Below are 16,525 nucleotides of genomic sequence, written 5' to 3' on the forward strand. Positions count from 1 at the left end.
GGACTGTGGGAATGGCATTCACCCTCAGCACCAGTGTTTCCCTTTGCACCAACGTCATGAGGAGCAAGTCTGGAAAGGGCTGAGGAAGAGGCCAGGCAGGGTCTCTGGCTAACTGTGTGTGTCTTGACCATTTTACCTCTCTTAACCTCGGACTCTTCATTTTGAAGTTAGCTATAACAATATCATAGAATCGTGGTGAGACTTTAGTGAACGGGGCACCCTCTACCTAATCCTTTGGTATCAGTGTCTTTCTTTCCCGTAGTTGGGCTTTTATTGCTTCCATGTTTCCCAAAACAAGCTGTGTGCTCTTCCTCAGTCCAAGACAAGAACTGTGTCTAGTTCATCCTGGCATCCTCCCCGGTGGTCGCCCCCGTGGCACTCAGCACGAGAAAGAAAGCAGAGATTCTACGGTTCTTTTCCAAGATGACCAATGAAAGGATTCAGAGCCCAGGTTAAACAGAGACCCGCTCCTGGTTCCTTACTCTAGGAAGGTTTCAGGAGAGTAAGAAATAATGTGGATCGCGCAGACAATGGGTAAGATACCGGAGTCTCAGTTCCAGCTTGCCAGAGAGGGACTTCACTTAACAGTCCCGCGGGAGGTCGTGCGCAGCTCACCACAGCCGTTGCGCCTCCTTTGTGCTGCATCAGGTGCAAATCCCCGGAGCGCGGGCTGTGCGCGCTCGCGCTTTGAAGCGCGCACAGAAAAGCCCAGCCCCCGCTCCGGCTCGCCCTCCCAGCTCCTCTAGGATCTACTCGGCTTCCCCTGCTCTAGTCAGCGAAGGGAGGAGGTCGGACACGTCGCCGGCCTCCCAGCAGGGCTTGACTCCGGACGGGCGGGCGTGAGGGCGGGGGGAGCCTGGGACCCGCCGCTCCTGCCCGCTGGCCTTCGAAAGATCCTCCTGGGCCAATGGCAGGCGGGGCGACGAGCCCTGATTGGTGCAGGCGCTCTGCTGATCACTGTGGAAACCCGGGTGGCGGGGAACTCGGGAGGATGCGGAGCCCCGGGCGGGGGGAGTCTGAGGGGTGGGGGAGGAGGCGTCGAGGCTCTGAGCTACCCTGGAGTTTTCACCAAAGGCAAAAGTCCACAACAGGCGGACCGAGGGTGGGGCTGAGGAAGGGGACCGCTTGGGGGCACTGGGAAGCTAGGGGTACTCCAGAGGGAAGGCAGGGATACTGGCTAGCCAGTAAAGGCGAGGAGGAGCGAAGGCGAGGGGAGGAGGCGCGGTGGGAGGAGGAGTAGAAGACAAAAGCCGAAAGCGAGGAGGGCGCCGACCGCACACTGCGGCCGGGAGAGGGACCGTCCGTGCGGTGAGCCGCGGGCGCCCGGAGGCTGTAGCGCACGGGGCATCCGGTGGACAGGCAGCATGGGGAAAGGAGGTAACCAGGGTGAGGGGAGCACGGAGCACCAGGTTCCGATGCCCACCTTCCGCTGGGAGGAGATTCAAAAGCACAACCTGCGCACCGACCGGTGGCTCGTCATCGACCGCAAGGTCTACAACGTCACCAAATGGTCCAAGCGGCACCCGGGGGGCCACCGGGTCATCGGACACTATTCAGGAGAAGATGCTACGGTAAGGGTCTGGGGGTGCCAGCCACCTTTGTCTGCTGCAGGCCGATGTCAGGAACTTGGAGGTCCTTGGGCGCCAAATGTATCTCCAGTTCTGAATGGAGCGCAGGACGGCCAGGAGGGAAAGAAAGTGTACCTACTGCTCTCATCTCGCGCCCGGAATCGTCCTTCTCTGGGCCAGCTGGGCAGACTTGGGCCAAGTCTTTTGGACCCCGGGCTTTAGCACCTCTGTGGAAGTCCCATTAGTGGCAAACTGTGCCCGGTGCATGTCCACAGCGCGTACTGCGCGCGGGTACAGGAGCCAGGGACTCTCCCAAGGGGGCGCTCCGGCCTTCGTGCTTTGGCGCTCCCCCATGTGGAAGATGGCCACCCTTGGGCGCCGGGAGAGGAGCCTGAGAGCGGGCAGCCATATGTGGGACTCTCCTGCCAGACCAAGGGGGGGGGGCGGAGAAGGAAAGCTGGTTCCTGGCCAGGACTCGCTCCTGCTTGGACTCCAGTCTGAGAAGGTCCACAATGGCTGCCCGACAGAGACTGCCCAGTAGCTCAGGTTCCCACGCTCCCGAGGATTATCCCGACTCACTCCAAGTGCCAGCCTTCTGGGAAACCCTGGTGGGGAGTTGATGGAAGGCGAATGGGTTGGCTTTTGCAAAGTACAGGTCCAGAAGGGGGATCTAGAAAGTGAATTTAGCACCGAGACTGGCTTGGCAACAGGTCCATCTGCCTCTGGGGTTACTCTCGGACATTCAACTCAATAGCCCTCTGTTTTTAAATCCTGCCAGGGTCGCCCTTCCTTCTTGCACTCCTGGAGGTTGTTGGAATCTCGGGGACCTCTCTGGAACCAAGGCTGCCCTTATGCACACCAAATGTGCAGCTCAGCAATTGCATAGAAGCCCACTCCATGCCTGGCCCCACCCCCAACGTAAAGGATTGTGTGGTCGGGTGGGTAAAAGGAAAAGCAAAGTCAAGGAGGAAGATGGGACCTTTCTGGCAGTGGTGGTGAGCTGAAGGCAGAGGAAAAGATCGAGGCTGGAGAGAACTTGGGAAAGATGAGTGGGAAGAGGCGAGAAGAGGGATGAACTCAGAACGCATTCCACCTGAAAGTCCAGGGCACTGACCTGTTTGTGGGCTTTGGTTGTGCAAGTTTGTTAGTTTCAATTCATAACGTCCACACACTCTTTTCTTCTCTTTGAGATCAGCCTAGGTAGCCATACTCTAAACTAATCAGTGGACAGGATACACTCTTATTCAAGACTGAGGAGAGAACTGGCCTTATTTATACCGCCTAAAGCCTATTTTCCTTGCTTGTGGACACTGCTTAAGTCCATGGGACTGGTGATGCTAATCACACCTTAGGCGGGTGTAAGCTTTTCATACTCCTTGAGTGTCTTAGCTTGCACCTTTCCACAACCAGAGAGGACCTTGGTTTCCCAGTGGGAAGATGTCCCAGCACCACTGTTATGTGGCGCTAGTCTGTGCATGACTCTGTAGGTGAATCATAAAAGGCTCCTTCCCTTTCCAGGTTCTCATCAAAAAGTATAACGATAAATGTGATAGATTTAATCTGCTTATTCCATCTCATGAGGGAAATAGGTTTTCTTGTGTGGAAGCTCGATCAGACAACATCCTTGAACTTTGTAGTGTGCTTAAGACATCAGACGCATTTCATCCTTAGTGTTTCCCTGACCCAGTTCCTTCCAAATGCCTGTGCTCAGAGCAAAGCTGTCCCGTACCTGGATGGCTAAAAGCTCCTGCATGCTAAAGGCCTGACATGCTGTTCACTGCTGACCTCACTGTTTTCGGTGTCCTTTTTTGCGAGCCTGCTCTCTGGATGTTAATCGCCCCGTGATAGGAAAGGTAAGGTGGACTCAGTAGGCTGTAGATGTGATCACTGGGAGTGACCCATACATGGTGTCACCAGGTGGAGACACCCTCACCCCTACCCCAGTGAGCACCAGGTAACACAATGGAAAGTTATTAGAAAAGCAAGAGGAATGCAACAACTAGAATGTAAAGTACTTGAGAAATAGAGAAGAAAGAAAACTAAGTAATTCAAAGCAAGCTCATTTGATACTATAACCAAAGTCTTCTCAAATAAGACTTTTGGGGGCACAAAACACACTCCCTGGAGATAGAGTTGGAGGGCAGTGAAGCAAGCAGTGGTATTTTCTTTGGAAATCCCCCCCCGCTTTTTTTTTCTTTTTATATTGTCTGAGACCAGCTTGGGAAAAGGTCTTGGTAAACAAGGAGCTCTTCAAGGGGAACTTCAAGAGCAGGAAGCCTTCGTCAGGCTGTTTTGCAAGTAGCTTTGCCCCTTCGTGGCTTTACTTTCTTTTCAGAATTTGAGGGGATGATGGAGGGTGCACTGAGGTTTGGGGAGAGACTGGCCAGCAGAGGCTGGTCCCTAGAGCACTTTCATTGTCGCCTGTCCGAGGATATCTGTGATGTCTTGACAAGAGGCTGGAAGGGGAGGCCAGGAGTCAAGGAAGCCATTTTGAGGACAACCTAAGTGTCCAGTGGAGAATTTTCTGTTTCTGAAGAAAGAACCTCAGAGCGCTCGCTCACTTCTTCCCTAAAAGGACGGAGAAGTTGTCACTTGGCCTTCTGTAGTCAGACCCTGCCTTACTTGTACTAGTAAAAGTCACTTAGTGTGGGGCTGGAGAGATGGGTTCAATTTCCGCACCCACATGGTTGCTCATACCTGCCTGTAACTCTGGTTCCAGGCTTCTGACACCTCACAGAGACAGACAAACGAGCAGGCAAAACACCAAAGAACATAAAATAAAAAGACTGAAAAAAAAAGTCACTTAGTGGCATGTGCCCAGAGCCCCAGCTACTTAGAAGGCTGAAGCAAGAGGATCACTTGAACCCAAAGTTTTGAGAACAGCCTGGGTACCATAGTGAGATTCTACCCCTAAAAACAGTGTAAGTTTTGCAGCTCATAAACCCATTGGTATATGCTATCTCATTTGGTTCTCAGTTCAGCCCTGCCACTGTCCTGTCCCGAGGCTCAGAAACCCTGCCCAGGTGTTCAGCCCTAACTGCTGGCACTAAGCCCTCCAGCCTCCTCTTCCTCTCTCTCTCCTCCTCACTCTTCTTTTTAGGTTTTTAGTCATTTCTACTGGTCCCCAGAGGTCTCCTGTCTTAGATTTGTTGTAGGCACAAAGAACTGTCACCCACGCCCCAGTTTGCACTTTCCTTGAGAATCTGGTCAGTGCAAAATGAACCCCACTTGTGAATTTTCATCTCCAGCAAGAGCTCATCAAACATTCATTGAGTGTCTCCATGGCTCCGAGCTGGGCTCTGAGCAGGACCTAAGCAAAAAGATGAATAATTCACGGACAGTGGCCTGCGTCCACTGGATTGTGCCCCTCCTTTTTCTCTGTCTCAGACTGGGGCTTGAACCAAAAAACAAAACAAAAAAACAAAAAAGCATACACACAAAGAAAACCAGAAGCAGTTGAGAAAATGGAATTGTGCGCCTGACAGGGTATGAGGGTCAGGGTATCAAAAGAGTTGGGAGTTTCTAGGCCTGGAGGGCAGCTCTCTCTCCTCAGCTAAGTAGGAGCCATGCGACTCCTGCCCACTGCAGTTTGGTGGGAGGAAGGCCCCATATCCAGCCCCAGCATCCCCTTATAGTGGTTCTAATAAAATGCAAATGGAATTGGACTGGGGATATGGCTTAATAGTTAAAATGCTTGCTGCCCAACAGAGAATGAAGTGCAGATCTCAGAACACACATCAATATGGGGGGGCAGCTGATTTGTAATTCTAGCCTCCGAATGCAGAGGGATGGGGTCCCCAGAGCAAGCTGGCGAGTGAGACTAACCATACCAATGAGCTCCGAGTTTGATTTCAAAGCCCTGCCTTGGTGAAAAGTGCCAGGGCAACTGAGGATGACTCTCAGCATTAACCTCCACGTGTGTGCACACGTGTGCACACACACATACAAGAAGGGGAATTGGCATCACATCTTCATGCCCCATCTGCCTCTGTGAGGACTTACTTCCTGTGCAGCCAGGGAAGTCCACACATCCTGTGTTAGCAGGTATTCTCTTACAAGGGGCTCATGGGCCACTGAATACTGCCTTTATTCAGCCTTTTCTTGAAGGGAACAAGAAGGAAGTCAGAAACTAGTATCCCTGGTGTCTGCCATCTTTTTTAATCTGCACTTGTGAACTCCAGGTCCCTCTTGCTTTGAGCAGGCATCTAGGAGCCCTGGATCACTGCGGGGAGCACTATGCACCCTCACTTATTGAGCCTAGACTTCTCGAATCCCTGGCTAGCTTCACGGGTATGGAAAGTTACTTTATCACAGCTGTGCTGTGCAGAAGAGCCTGGGCATGGTCAGAGACAGGTTTGGGGGCCTTGAGCTCAGTGCAAGGACAGGAACAGTGAGTTCTGCTCAGAGGTGGCAGAGGCAGGGAAGCTGTGCCTAGAGAAGGCAGCTGGGTGACTAAATAAGGAGCAGCAGATAAGCAGCAAGCACAATGCTTAAGGACCTGGGCCTGTGACCCCACCAGGTGCCTGTCCGGATCTCCTCCTGCACCTGAGCACCATTCCTCTCACCTGCCCTGAGTCTTGGCCTACTTCCTAGAAAGACTTGGCTTCTCTCGCTGCCAGAGAAAGAGAGCCTACTTCCAACTCTGCTTCCAAAACTACCATTTGGGTTGGCCTGGTCTTGCCTTGCATGGTGGCCCACTCTGCAACCTGACATTCCTGTAACCAGACAGCTGTTGGGAACCACCATGTTCAAGGCACAGCTATGGCCCCCTGAAGCAGGGACATCTGAAGTGATCAGTTCCCAAAGAAGAGAAAGCTCATTTCAAGGGAGGTCTTTGTCCTAACAGCAGAAAAATCAACAGGCAGTCATCTAGTCCAGGCTGTGCCCAGCCAACTCCTGGGTGTGATGGTGGACAAGTGAGGTCACCAGCCTAGTCCTCTTCTCATCAGTAAAGCAGGACCCCGAAAGGCTAGGCTGCAACTCAGTAGCTATTGCTTGGTTAGCATGTGCGAAGCTCCAGGTCTCATTTCTAGTACCACACAAACAAAGTCAGCAACAGATGACCTACCTGCCAGAGCCGGGTAAATAGTGGCTGATGACTCAGGCCACTCATGCGGCACGCCTCCTAGCCTACGAAATGACAACTAGACCCACCCCAGGGCGTGAGTGCCTAAAATGATGAGACGTTCCCGTGTTCTAGAGTATCAGTTGGGTTGTGTAAAGATGACAGAGGGTAGAGTCAACGCTGGTCTACAGGATGGAAGCATGGAATAGAGGCTCACAGCCATTGGGCCCTGGGGTTCTTGAAGCCTTGTGAACAAACACTCTTGTGAAGCAGGTGTGGAAATGGTCAACACAGGCTAGATGTGGTCCTTTCACCTCTAGATGACAGGCTTTACAGTAAACATGCCACGCAATGTGTGCAGCTTTGTGTGTGTGTGTGTGTGTGTGTGTGTGTGTGTGTGTGCGCTTGTGGAGGCCGGAGTTGATAGCAGGTACCTTCCGCTGTTGCTGACCTCGTTATTTACTGAAGCAGAATGTTGCTCTTGCTCTGAGGGTCTCCTGTCTCCATCTCCTCAGGGCAGGTATTACAGGCAGGTTGGATTTATGTGAGTGCTGGGGGTTCCTAGGCCAGTCCTCATACTTGAATGGTAAGCACTTAATGCCAAGCCATCTATCTCCCCAGCTCCCCAGGTAGTGGTCCTTATGTGGGTTTGAAGAAGGGGAGACTGAAAAGCCTAAAGCTGGGGAGGGGGAAAGTTTCTGGCAGGTAACACTGAAGCAGGCGCTATAGCTCCAGCACAGGTGTGCGAAGGAACTTGAGTCTGTTCTGGAAACTGTTATGTTGGTCACAGCAGTATGCTGGTCCCACAGAATAATCCACTCATTTTTCTGAGTGGATTAGAGGCATGAGGGAGAGAGGTGTTCCTGCTCTGCTCCCCCACATTCAGGACCTCATTGCCTGGGAGCTTTGAGGCCCTGAAAGGCCCTGGCTTCCTGCCTGGAATGTGACTATGTCCCTCACCTGATTTCAGGGAGCTGAGGTTGTCCTAGAGCCCTGTGCAAATGGTTAAGGAGTAACTAAGGTCAAGACAGGGTTCTCATTTGCCCCCATACCTGGAGGTATCCTGAGTGGAGGGGGTGGTGTGTGTGGGCAGGAAGAACTTAGGTAAATGAAGGCACTTGCTAGCTACCAAACTTTACCTTTACCTTTCAGCAAGTGGAGAGGAATCTTACTTTCCTGTCTGTAGGGAGGGACCCAGGCCTGAGCCTTGACTTTGGCAACTCTTGCTGGGTTTTCTTCTCTGAGTATTGTGCTGTTTTTTTGTTTGTTTTGTTTTTTGTTGAGAAGCCTGAGCCTAGGCCTAGCAGAACTGGTCTACCCTCCTCACTGCCTGCCTGAGGCTCATGGGACAGCTGGTCTCTCTCTGATAAGACCCTTGGCTTTGATCTGGCCCTTTGTTTTAATCTTGCCCTTTGCAATCGGGGAGATTAATTTGTTTTATTTCCTTGTTTGTAAACTCTGCCCATTGTTCTCTTGTACAAAATGTTACGTTGCAGGTTCACATAATGGCCTTGCTGGGATTATAGATGAGATCCTCTTTCTAAAGGTTGAAAGATAAACACTGAACGGGGGCGTTGGTGGCGCATGCCTTTAATCCCAGCACTTGGGAGGCAGAGGCAGGCGGATCTCTGTGAGTTCGAGGCCAGCCTGGTCTACAAAGAGCTAGTCCCAGGACAGCCTCCAAAGCCACAGAGAAACCCTGTCTCGAAAAACCAAAAAAAAAAAAAAAAAGAAAGAAAGAAAGATAAACACTGTCTCTTCTGAACCAAGAGTCACTAGTAGTAATGTTTGATCACATTTGCTTTGTCCTAATGTGTAGACAATTTTCTTTTGAAATTAAGTTGTATCAAAACCAGGTATGGTGGTGCGTGACTTTAATCCCAGAGAATCTCAGTTCAATTCCCAGCACCCACATGGTGGCTAACAACCATCTGTAACTCCAATCTCAAGGTATCCAATGCTCTCTTCTGACTTTCTTGGACTTCAGGCACACACATGATATACATACATACTTATATACAGGCCAAATACTCATACACATAAAATAAAAATATCTAAAACTTTTTACAAAGTAAGACACCAAAAAGTTGTAGTATCACGTGATGTCCCCAGATGCTTCAGCATCTTCTCCCAAGCATAAGAGTGTTCTGTGATAATCATGATGCCTCTATCACAGCCACAAAAACAATTAAAGCTGGAGCTGTGTTTCATCTGGTAGTGTTTGCCTAACATGCTCCTGGATTCAGTCCCAAGCATTGCGTAAACTAGCCATGGTGGCACACGCCTGTGGTCCCAACACTTAGGAGATTAAAGCAGGAAGACAGAGGTCATCTTTGCCTACATATGAGCTTATGGGCCAGCCTGGGTGGCATGAAACCCTGCCTTACAAAATTAATAATCCCTGCTGGATCAAAAATCCAATGCCTGCTTTTGTTTTCATATCTGCCTCCCAAGAGTGTTGTGTAACTTCTGTTTTCCCTCCAGCCAGGAACCTTTCTAGTGAAAGCTGTGGGCTATACGTCTCCATTTAGACCCCTGTCCCCACACTTCCATCTCCCCTCCTCACTATGTTGGTTTTTCTGGTTGGTTTCCTGGTACCATATGGCTTGTTCAACTCAACCCTGCAGTGCCTCGGATCGAATGAGTGGTGGGAGGCGGGGTAAACATGAAACAGGAGTGTCCGCTGACACCCACGCCTGGGAGAGACGCTTGATTTTGTGGAGATCATTTTTGTCATATATGTACTATGTAGAAGAAGTTGGCAGAACCACTCCCTACATGATTATTTTTCCTCTTTATTCTTCTGTGTATTTACTAATGTTGCCAGAATCAAGCACATTTTCACTTCATCTTCAGAACAAGAAAGGAAAAATGTAGAACACAATAGTAACACTAGAGGAAGTTTGCAAACTCATGGAAATAAAACAAGGCATAATCCATGTCTTTAGCAATAGTTTAGAAGCCCCCCCCCAACCCTGTGGCAGGGCTTTTGGGAATCATTTTACATAGTTCCATGTTATTTCTTTCTCCTGTTATTGTTTAATGTCATCTAAGCACATTTTCCATACTGTAGTCATTTTCTAAATGTTAGGGATCCTGCATGCTGGGCAAGCATTTTTATCACTGAGTGAAACCCCTACGGTGGGTCTTATCTCTGCACTGATAATTGTGATCACATGGATGAGGAGATCTCTGGAGCGGTGGATGGTGTAGTTTGTGCACTGCAAAAGACACTCACCGCAGGAGCAGGCCAGGGCTGTCTTCCCTGAGTCCTGTGTCTACCTGTTACACCTCTCTGGAGACCTGTCTGTCCACAGACCCTCCACCAGCTCAGCAGGCCTGGTGCCCGTGCAGCAGCTCAGGCTGGTTACTGTTTGTAGCTGGAGTCCTGCAGTGGGACTGTGTCCTGGGGCTGAGTCTGGAATGAACTCTTGCCACAGGGTGGTGGGAAGTCCCGCTTGCTGTCTGAGCAGAGACCCTGCTACCAAAGCAACAGCCTTCCCGGAGTGGGAGGAGCCAACAGAGGATTGGGGCTCAGTTTTACCACCTGCTTCTCTACTTCCCAGGATGCCTTCCGAGCCTTCCACCTGGACCTTGACTTCGTGGGCAAGTTCTTGAAGCCCCTGCTGATTGGTGAGCTGGCCCCAGAGGAGCCCAGCCTGGACCGGGGCAAGAGCGTGAGTGGGCTTGTAAACTTGAGGGAAGTGGGATGAGGCTGGGTGGGTGGTAGGGGTGAGAGTACTTTCTCCTCAGGACCCCTCTGTCAGGGTCCTTGAGCCTGTCCAGGAGGACGACCTCAGAGTGTCCCCTGGGAGTCGCCGGCTGGGTGATAACTAATGGCATCCTCTCTCCTCCAACTGGACTCTTTGCCCCTCCCCTTCTTTACTCAAAGCTGCCAGATGTTGGTCTGGTACACGACTACCTAAGAAAGGACAGAAACAGTGAGACAGTATCAGCGAATGGAAAGTGCGGCTGTTTGGAATAAGTCACCTACTCATTTGTCACTGAATCAGACACCCTACTGAGTGCTGGGCTTTAAAGAGCAGTGTGTAAAAATCACTCCCCAGACCTTACCAGCTGAAGTGGTGAAGCAGCTTATAGACCAGACCGGGCATGCATGATGGAGCTGTGTAGAACAGCATGTTTTAGAGTTGCTCAAACCCTCGGGGGTCCCTCCCTTCTCCTCCCCTCAGTCTTTACCTTTACTACTAGAGTCACCGTCTCCTGGAGCCTAGGCTTCTCCCGGCCTTAAGCAGGTACCCATCCCTGTGTCCTGAGTCTGCTGGCCTGGCGTCTTATAGGGTGGGCTGGTTCAGGTCCTCAGAGGCACACCATGGTCTCAGAGCTGGGACACTTTCACCTTCAACAGACATACTGTGTGTGGCCTTAATGCCAGCAGGAGAGGGTGTTCTACCATCACCCCTGCCTGTTCTAGGAAGATGGCACCTCTGACTGCTGTCCAGGGAGAGAAGTTTCCTGAGTGAAATCAGACCAGGCTGGCCCCTCTTGCTCCTTGCCTGAGCTGGAGTAATTCTTAACTAGCTTCTACCTCAGAGTCCAAGCAAAATCTGTCTGGCAGGACGCAGTCTCTTTCCTGGCCTGGATTCTTGGTTGGTCCTCCATAGAGGGACTCTCTGCCTCCTGGGCCCCCATACTCAGCATTCACTGTGACTTCTCTGGCATCCTTAGTGTTCATGAGCAGGACCCCATCCTGCACCTGTACAGTCAGGCAGTGAAGAATGCAAGTGCTCTCTTTTGAGGCATAGAGGTCACTGGCATGCCAAGCAATTGAACTATTGCAAAACTGCCTTCATCACCCAGCTCTAGAACTTTTACATCATCTCCAACTGATACTCTGTGACCTTAACAACAGCTCCTACTCCCTTCAGGCACTGCCAGAAACCATTCCATTGTCTTTAAAGCATGTGACTCCTCCAGGCACAAATCATGCTGTATTTGTATTGTGTATATTTTCATTGTTTTGTTTTGATACCAGGTCTCAGGTAGCCCAGGCTAGCCTTGAACTCCTGGCTCCTACTGCTTTCCCCTTCTCAGATGTTGGGATTGTGTGCTGTCACACCTGGCAACCAGTGTATATTGATTGTACAAAATAACAGGTTTTGTTCTGATATCTTCACGCAAGCATTTGTTCTTTTATAATTGGCCTATTTCATTTCACATGAACTTCATTCAGTATAGGACACATTGCAGCAGTATACCACATTTTCCTTTGTTTTAAGGCTGAACGGTCTATGTACAGAACATAATCAAGTATATCAACCTGCAGCCTAACACAAAATTGTAAACTTACCTAAAACACTACCAAGTGTGTGTGTGTGTGTGTGTGTGTGTGTGTGTGTTGTGACTTGAATTAGAAAAAGCTTTCAAGTGTGGACTTTGCAGATGATGACATTGTGTTGCAATGTCAAAAGGATAAATAAACCTAGAACTTGGCTCCTCATCCTCACTGGATATTTGGATTGTTTCTACTTTTTTTTAAAGAAAGTGTGTGTGTGTGTGTGTGTGTGTGTGTGTATGCACACGCATGTATACATGGATGCCTATGGAGGTCCAAAGAGGGCATCAGATCCCTGAAGCTGTAATTACAGGCACCTGTGAGTGGCCCTGTGTGGATAATGGGAACAGAACTTCAGTCTTCTGTGAGAACTGCAGTTACTCTTAACCACTGAGCCATTCTCCAGCTCCAGTTTCTATTTTTTGCTTGCTGTGAATAATGCTTTTGATAACACTGGTTTGGGGATACAAGCTGCTTATTTTATTATTATTATTACTCACAGTTATAGGAGGCCATTTTTGTACACATATACAGTGTACTTGGAGCATATTGTCCCATATCCTGCCATTCTCCCCTAACTCCTCCTTCTACCTCCTTTAGTTCCTTAATTTTTTTTAACCTTTATTTTTATTCTATGTGTTTTGAATGTTCTGCCTGCAAGTATGTCTGTGTATTACATGCATGCAGTACCCTTGGAGGCCAGAAGAGGGTGTTAGATGTCTCTGAGACTAGAGTTACAGACAGTTTAGAGCCAGCAACTGGATGCTGGGAATCAAACCCTGGTCCTATGGAAGAGCAGCCAGTGCTCTTAACTACTGAGCCATTTCTCCAGTCCTGTTAGTCCCTCTTGTTTCTATAAAGCTTCATTTCTAGTTCAGTGTCATCCGTAGATATAAGATGTTATGTATGTATCTATGAAGTATAGAATCCACGAGAGAACTGAGAAAGCACAGAATGTCTTTCTGAGATTGACTTGGTTCACTTAGTGTGATTAAAACACAGGCTTCTGAGTCCAACTTTTCTTTTGCCTCTTACCCAGCTGTGGCATATCTGCAATAATGGTGGCCGATGCTGCATCTGGTGGCTGGGTTCACACAGGGTTCAAGGCGCTCGCCACAGCTATAGCGTGTACTGTGCTTCAACACGTGTTCCCACGGAGGGTGCAGTGACTGACTCTTTTGTATCCTTGCTCAACAGTCTCAGATCACTGAGGACTTCCGGGCTCTGAAGAAGACTGCCGAGGACATGAACCTGTTCAAAACCAACCACCTGTTCTTCTTTTTCCTCCTGTCCCACATCATCGTCATGGAAACCATCGCCTGGTTCATCCTCTCCTACTTTGGCAATGGCTGGATTCCAACCCTCATCTCTGCCTTTGTCCTTGCTACCTCTCAGGTGAGGCCTGTCACCGCTGGCGGTGATCTGAACATTCCCACCCCTCATATCCCTCGTGGCTATTTGCTGATGCTGCAATGACATCCACAACCCTCTCTCCCCAGGCCCAAGCTGGATGGCTGCAACATGATTATGGCCATCTTTCTGTCTATAAGAAATCCATATGGAACCACATTGTCCACAAGTTTGTCATTGGCCACTTAAAGGTAAGTTTTGGGGTTAAAGGTGATCACTCAGCAAGGAAATCTCTTGGGAAGACCTGAGTTTGATACCCAGAACACATGTAAAAATGCTGATTATAGTGTCACATGCTTGTAATCCCAGTACTGAGGAGGCAGAGACAGGAGGATTCCTAGGGCACACTGGCCAGGCAGTGTGAACTACTTGTTGAGCTCCAAGTCAGTGCGAGGCTCTGTCTCAAAGGAGGTGGACAGTGTTCCTGAGGATGCCACCTGAGACTTCCCAGCCTTCTCGTGCGTGTGCACACGTGTATAGCCCCCCTCAAGCATGCAGCACCATGTGCACGCATATTGAAAATGGGGGGCTGGAGGATGGAGGGGTCTATTAGCCTGGGTGATCACCCACCCCTTTAGATTAATTCTCTGCAAATGGGAAATATCCTAAGTTAAAAAACATATGTAACTCCCCTAGTCCACCAAACCTCACAGTTTAGCAACAAAAGGCACTGTAAGGTGTTAGTTGTTTAATGATCTGTAGCTTGCTGCCACACAATCAAAAGCCACCGTAAATCACCTCTACTGTCATTTAGAGGAGTCCTTATCGAGTAACATCAAGCTGTTTAATACTTAACTAACCAAAACCTGAAGTGAGTTGGTTCTGCTCAGATGAGGCCATGCCCCAGGGAGAGGACTTACAGCCAAACGAGTCTATAAAACCAAGCCTGCCAGAGACCTTGAGCTGATCTGACAGGTGTTACCTCGACTTGGGAAAGCATTCCTTGCCAACTGTACTCAGCGCTGTAACAAAGTGCCAGGTGCCAGTGTAAGAGAGGGAGGACTTCTTTCAGTGGCTTGTGGTTTCAGAAGTGTCACTCCACAGTCCTCAGCTCTGGTAATTCTGAACCCAGGGTGAGGCAGAGTACCCTGCTGGTAGGAGCACGTGGCAGATGCTACTTAAATCAAGACAAGCATGAGGAAGAAAAGGACCAGACACAACCTTCAAAGGTGTTGTCGTGTTCTGTTGTCCCCCCCCACAACCTTGTCCCCATTGTCCCCCCCACTGATTCTTACCATCTACTAAAACAGTGCCGTCGGTGTGGGCCTGAGGGTGCCCAAACCACAGCACAGTCTCTCAAACAAACCTCACTGTCCCCCATAGTCACTTCATTCCCATAGCATAGAGTTGCTTCCTCAGAAAAGCTAGGTCTCCAGACTTCTACCCTGTTGTCTTCGGCTGGAGAAGAGCCCTGTGCGCAGGTTAAATATCTGCTGTGTGGCCGTGACCCCACTGCACCCTTGGTTTGCTATTGGACTGGATTGTGAGTGAGACAGCAAAAGATGTGCTCAGCAGTTCCCAGCCAGCAGTTTACCTGAGCCTCAAAGGGCTGGGAACCTGGACCCTTCCCAGACCCTCAAGAGGGTAGCAACACAAGGGCTTTGTTGCATTTTGCACTGTCCTCTGTGGCCTAAAATCCTCCTCTGTGTAGGAAAGAAACATTTTACCCACTACCCCTGCCCTCCCCATGCCATGGACAAAGATGGACTGTGTCCTATTTCCAAGTTCTGGCAGGGGCTTGAGGGCCTTTTCCGCCCCAAGGCCTTGAGTCCTTGAAGGCTCAAAGTTTGAAACACAGCTCTTACATCAGACAGACAAGGGCAGGACAGAGGGTGGCTATAAGGCATTTGCTTGTGAATTGGAATTCTGGGGTCTGGGGATGTAACTCAGTTGGTAGAATGTTTGCTGAGAGTTTTGAAGCCCTGAGTTCATCCCCAGCACCAAATAAAATAGATGTAGTGGTACACCTTTGTTCTCTCTCTCTCTCTCTCTCTCTCTCTCTCTCTCTCTCTCTCTCTCTCTCTGTCTCTCTCTGTCTCTCTGTCTCTGTCTCTGTCTCTCTCTCTGTCTCTGTCTCTGTCTCTGTCTCTCTCTCTCTCTCTCTCTCTCTCTCTCTCTCTCTCTCTCTCTATCTATCTATCTCATTCTTTTAGACATGGTCTCACTGTGTAGCCCTAATTGACCTACAAGTTCCCATATAGATCAGGCTGGCCTCAAATTCACAGAGATCCACCTGCTTCTGCCTCTAGAATTAAAGGCACACACTACCATGCCTGACTGATGATATATCATTCTTTAAATGGTCAGGCCTTTAACTCCAGAACACTGGAAGATAAACTGTTCCAAAATTGAGAGGTCTGTTAAAATTATTTTAAATATAAATTATTTATATCAAAACAAAGTTTATTATGCCTTTCCTTTATTAAGAAGAAAAAAACTTTGCGGCTCTGGGGATTGAACCTGGGGTCTTGCACATGTGAGGTAAGTTCTCTACCACCAAGCTAGAGCTCCAGCTCTTTCATTACACTCTCATTTCAATGTAGGATAATGTAAATTAAAAAACATTTAAGTATGTCAAGCTCAGAAGGTGTCTCACTTGAAAAAAAAAGATAAGCCCCAAAGTAGATTTTGAAAGTATTACAGATGCATTTGCCAGGGTGCACACTTTTTCTCTTGACCCCGGCCGTGATCTGCCCACCCAGCTCTGCTGGCTACACTTAGGAGCCCACTTGCCAGGTGTGGTGTACACTGTGGCCCAGTCCTAGTATCTGGGAGGCCAAGGCAGTGTGAGCCCAGCTCGGCCTCAGATAAGCACATTGTCTCTTGGCTCACCACGGCCTTCCCTAGGCCCAGCCCAGCAGCTGGCTTGGAGCAGATTCTGAGAACACAGAATCCCCAAACAGATGAGGCTTCACCGTGCTGTGGAGGAAGAACAGATGAAGGCTAAGTAGGGCTTTGCCTGGTGAAGAAGCATGAGAGAGACTCAAGGCAGGGCTGATGGCATGAACAGCCGTAATATCATGGCGTCTGGTCCCAAGTCCAGGGAGGGAGTGTGTGCCCCAACCCAATGACCCTCGTTCCTCCTTCCACTAATATCTCTAGGTCGGTGGACTGCCAGCTGGCTTACTTGTTACATTCTTTGCTCCTCAGTGTCAGGGACTTTTCCATCTGATGCTTCTCTTGGGA

General features: G+C 49.6%; 1 protein-coding gene across 1 annotated transcript in view; it reads left to right on the plus strand.

Annotated features, from left to right (window-relative positions):
• The first annotated feature begins 1,207 nt into the window (after positions 1–1,207).
• Fads2 (fatty acid desaturase 2) overlaps positions 1,208–16,525 on the plus strand; it is a 38,471-nt gene continuing 23,153 nt past the window's right edge. Inside the window, exons 1-4 of the mRNA XM_005063853.4 lie at positions 1,208–1,571; positions 10,200–10,310; positions 13,127–13,324; positions 13,429–13,530. Of these exons, the coding sequence (XP_005063910.1) occupies positions 1,365–1,571; positions 10,200–10,310; positions 13,127–13,324; positions 13,429–13,530 (618 nt within the window). The 5' untranslated portion in view covers positions 1,208–1,364. The remainder of the gene's footprint in view (positions 1,572–10,199; positions 10,311–13,126; positions 13,325–13,428; positions 13,531–16,525) is intronic.

The sequence above is a fragment of the Mesocricetus auratus genome, unplaced genomic scaffold, assembly GCF_017639785.1.
Source record: "Mesocricetus auratus isolate SY011 unplaced genomic scaffold, BCM_Maur_2.0 Super-Scaffold_4256, whole genome shotgun sequence".
NCBI lineage: Eukaryota > Metazoa > Chordata > Mammalia > Rodentia > Cricetidae > Mesocricetus > Mesocricetus auratus.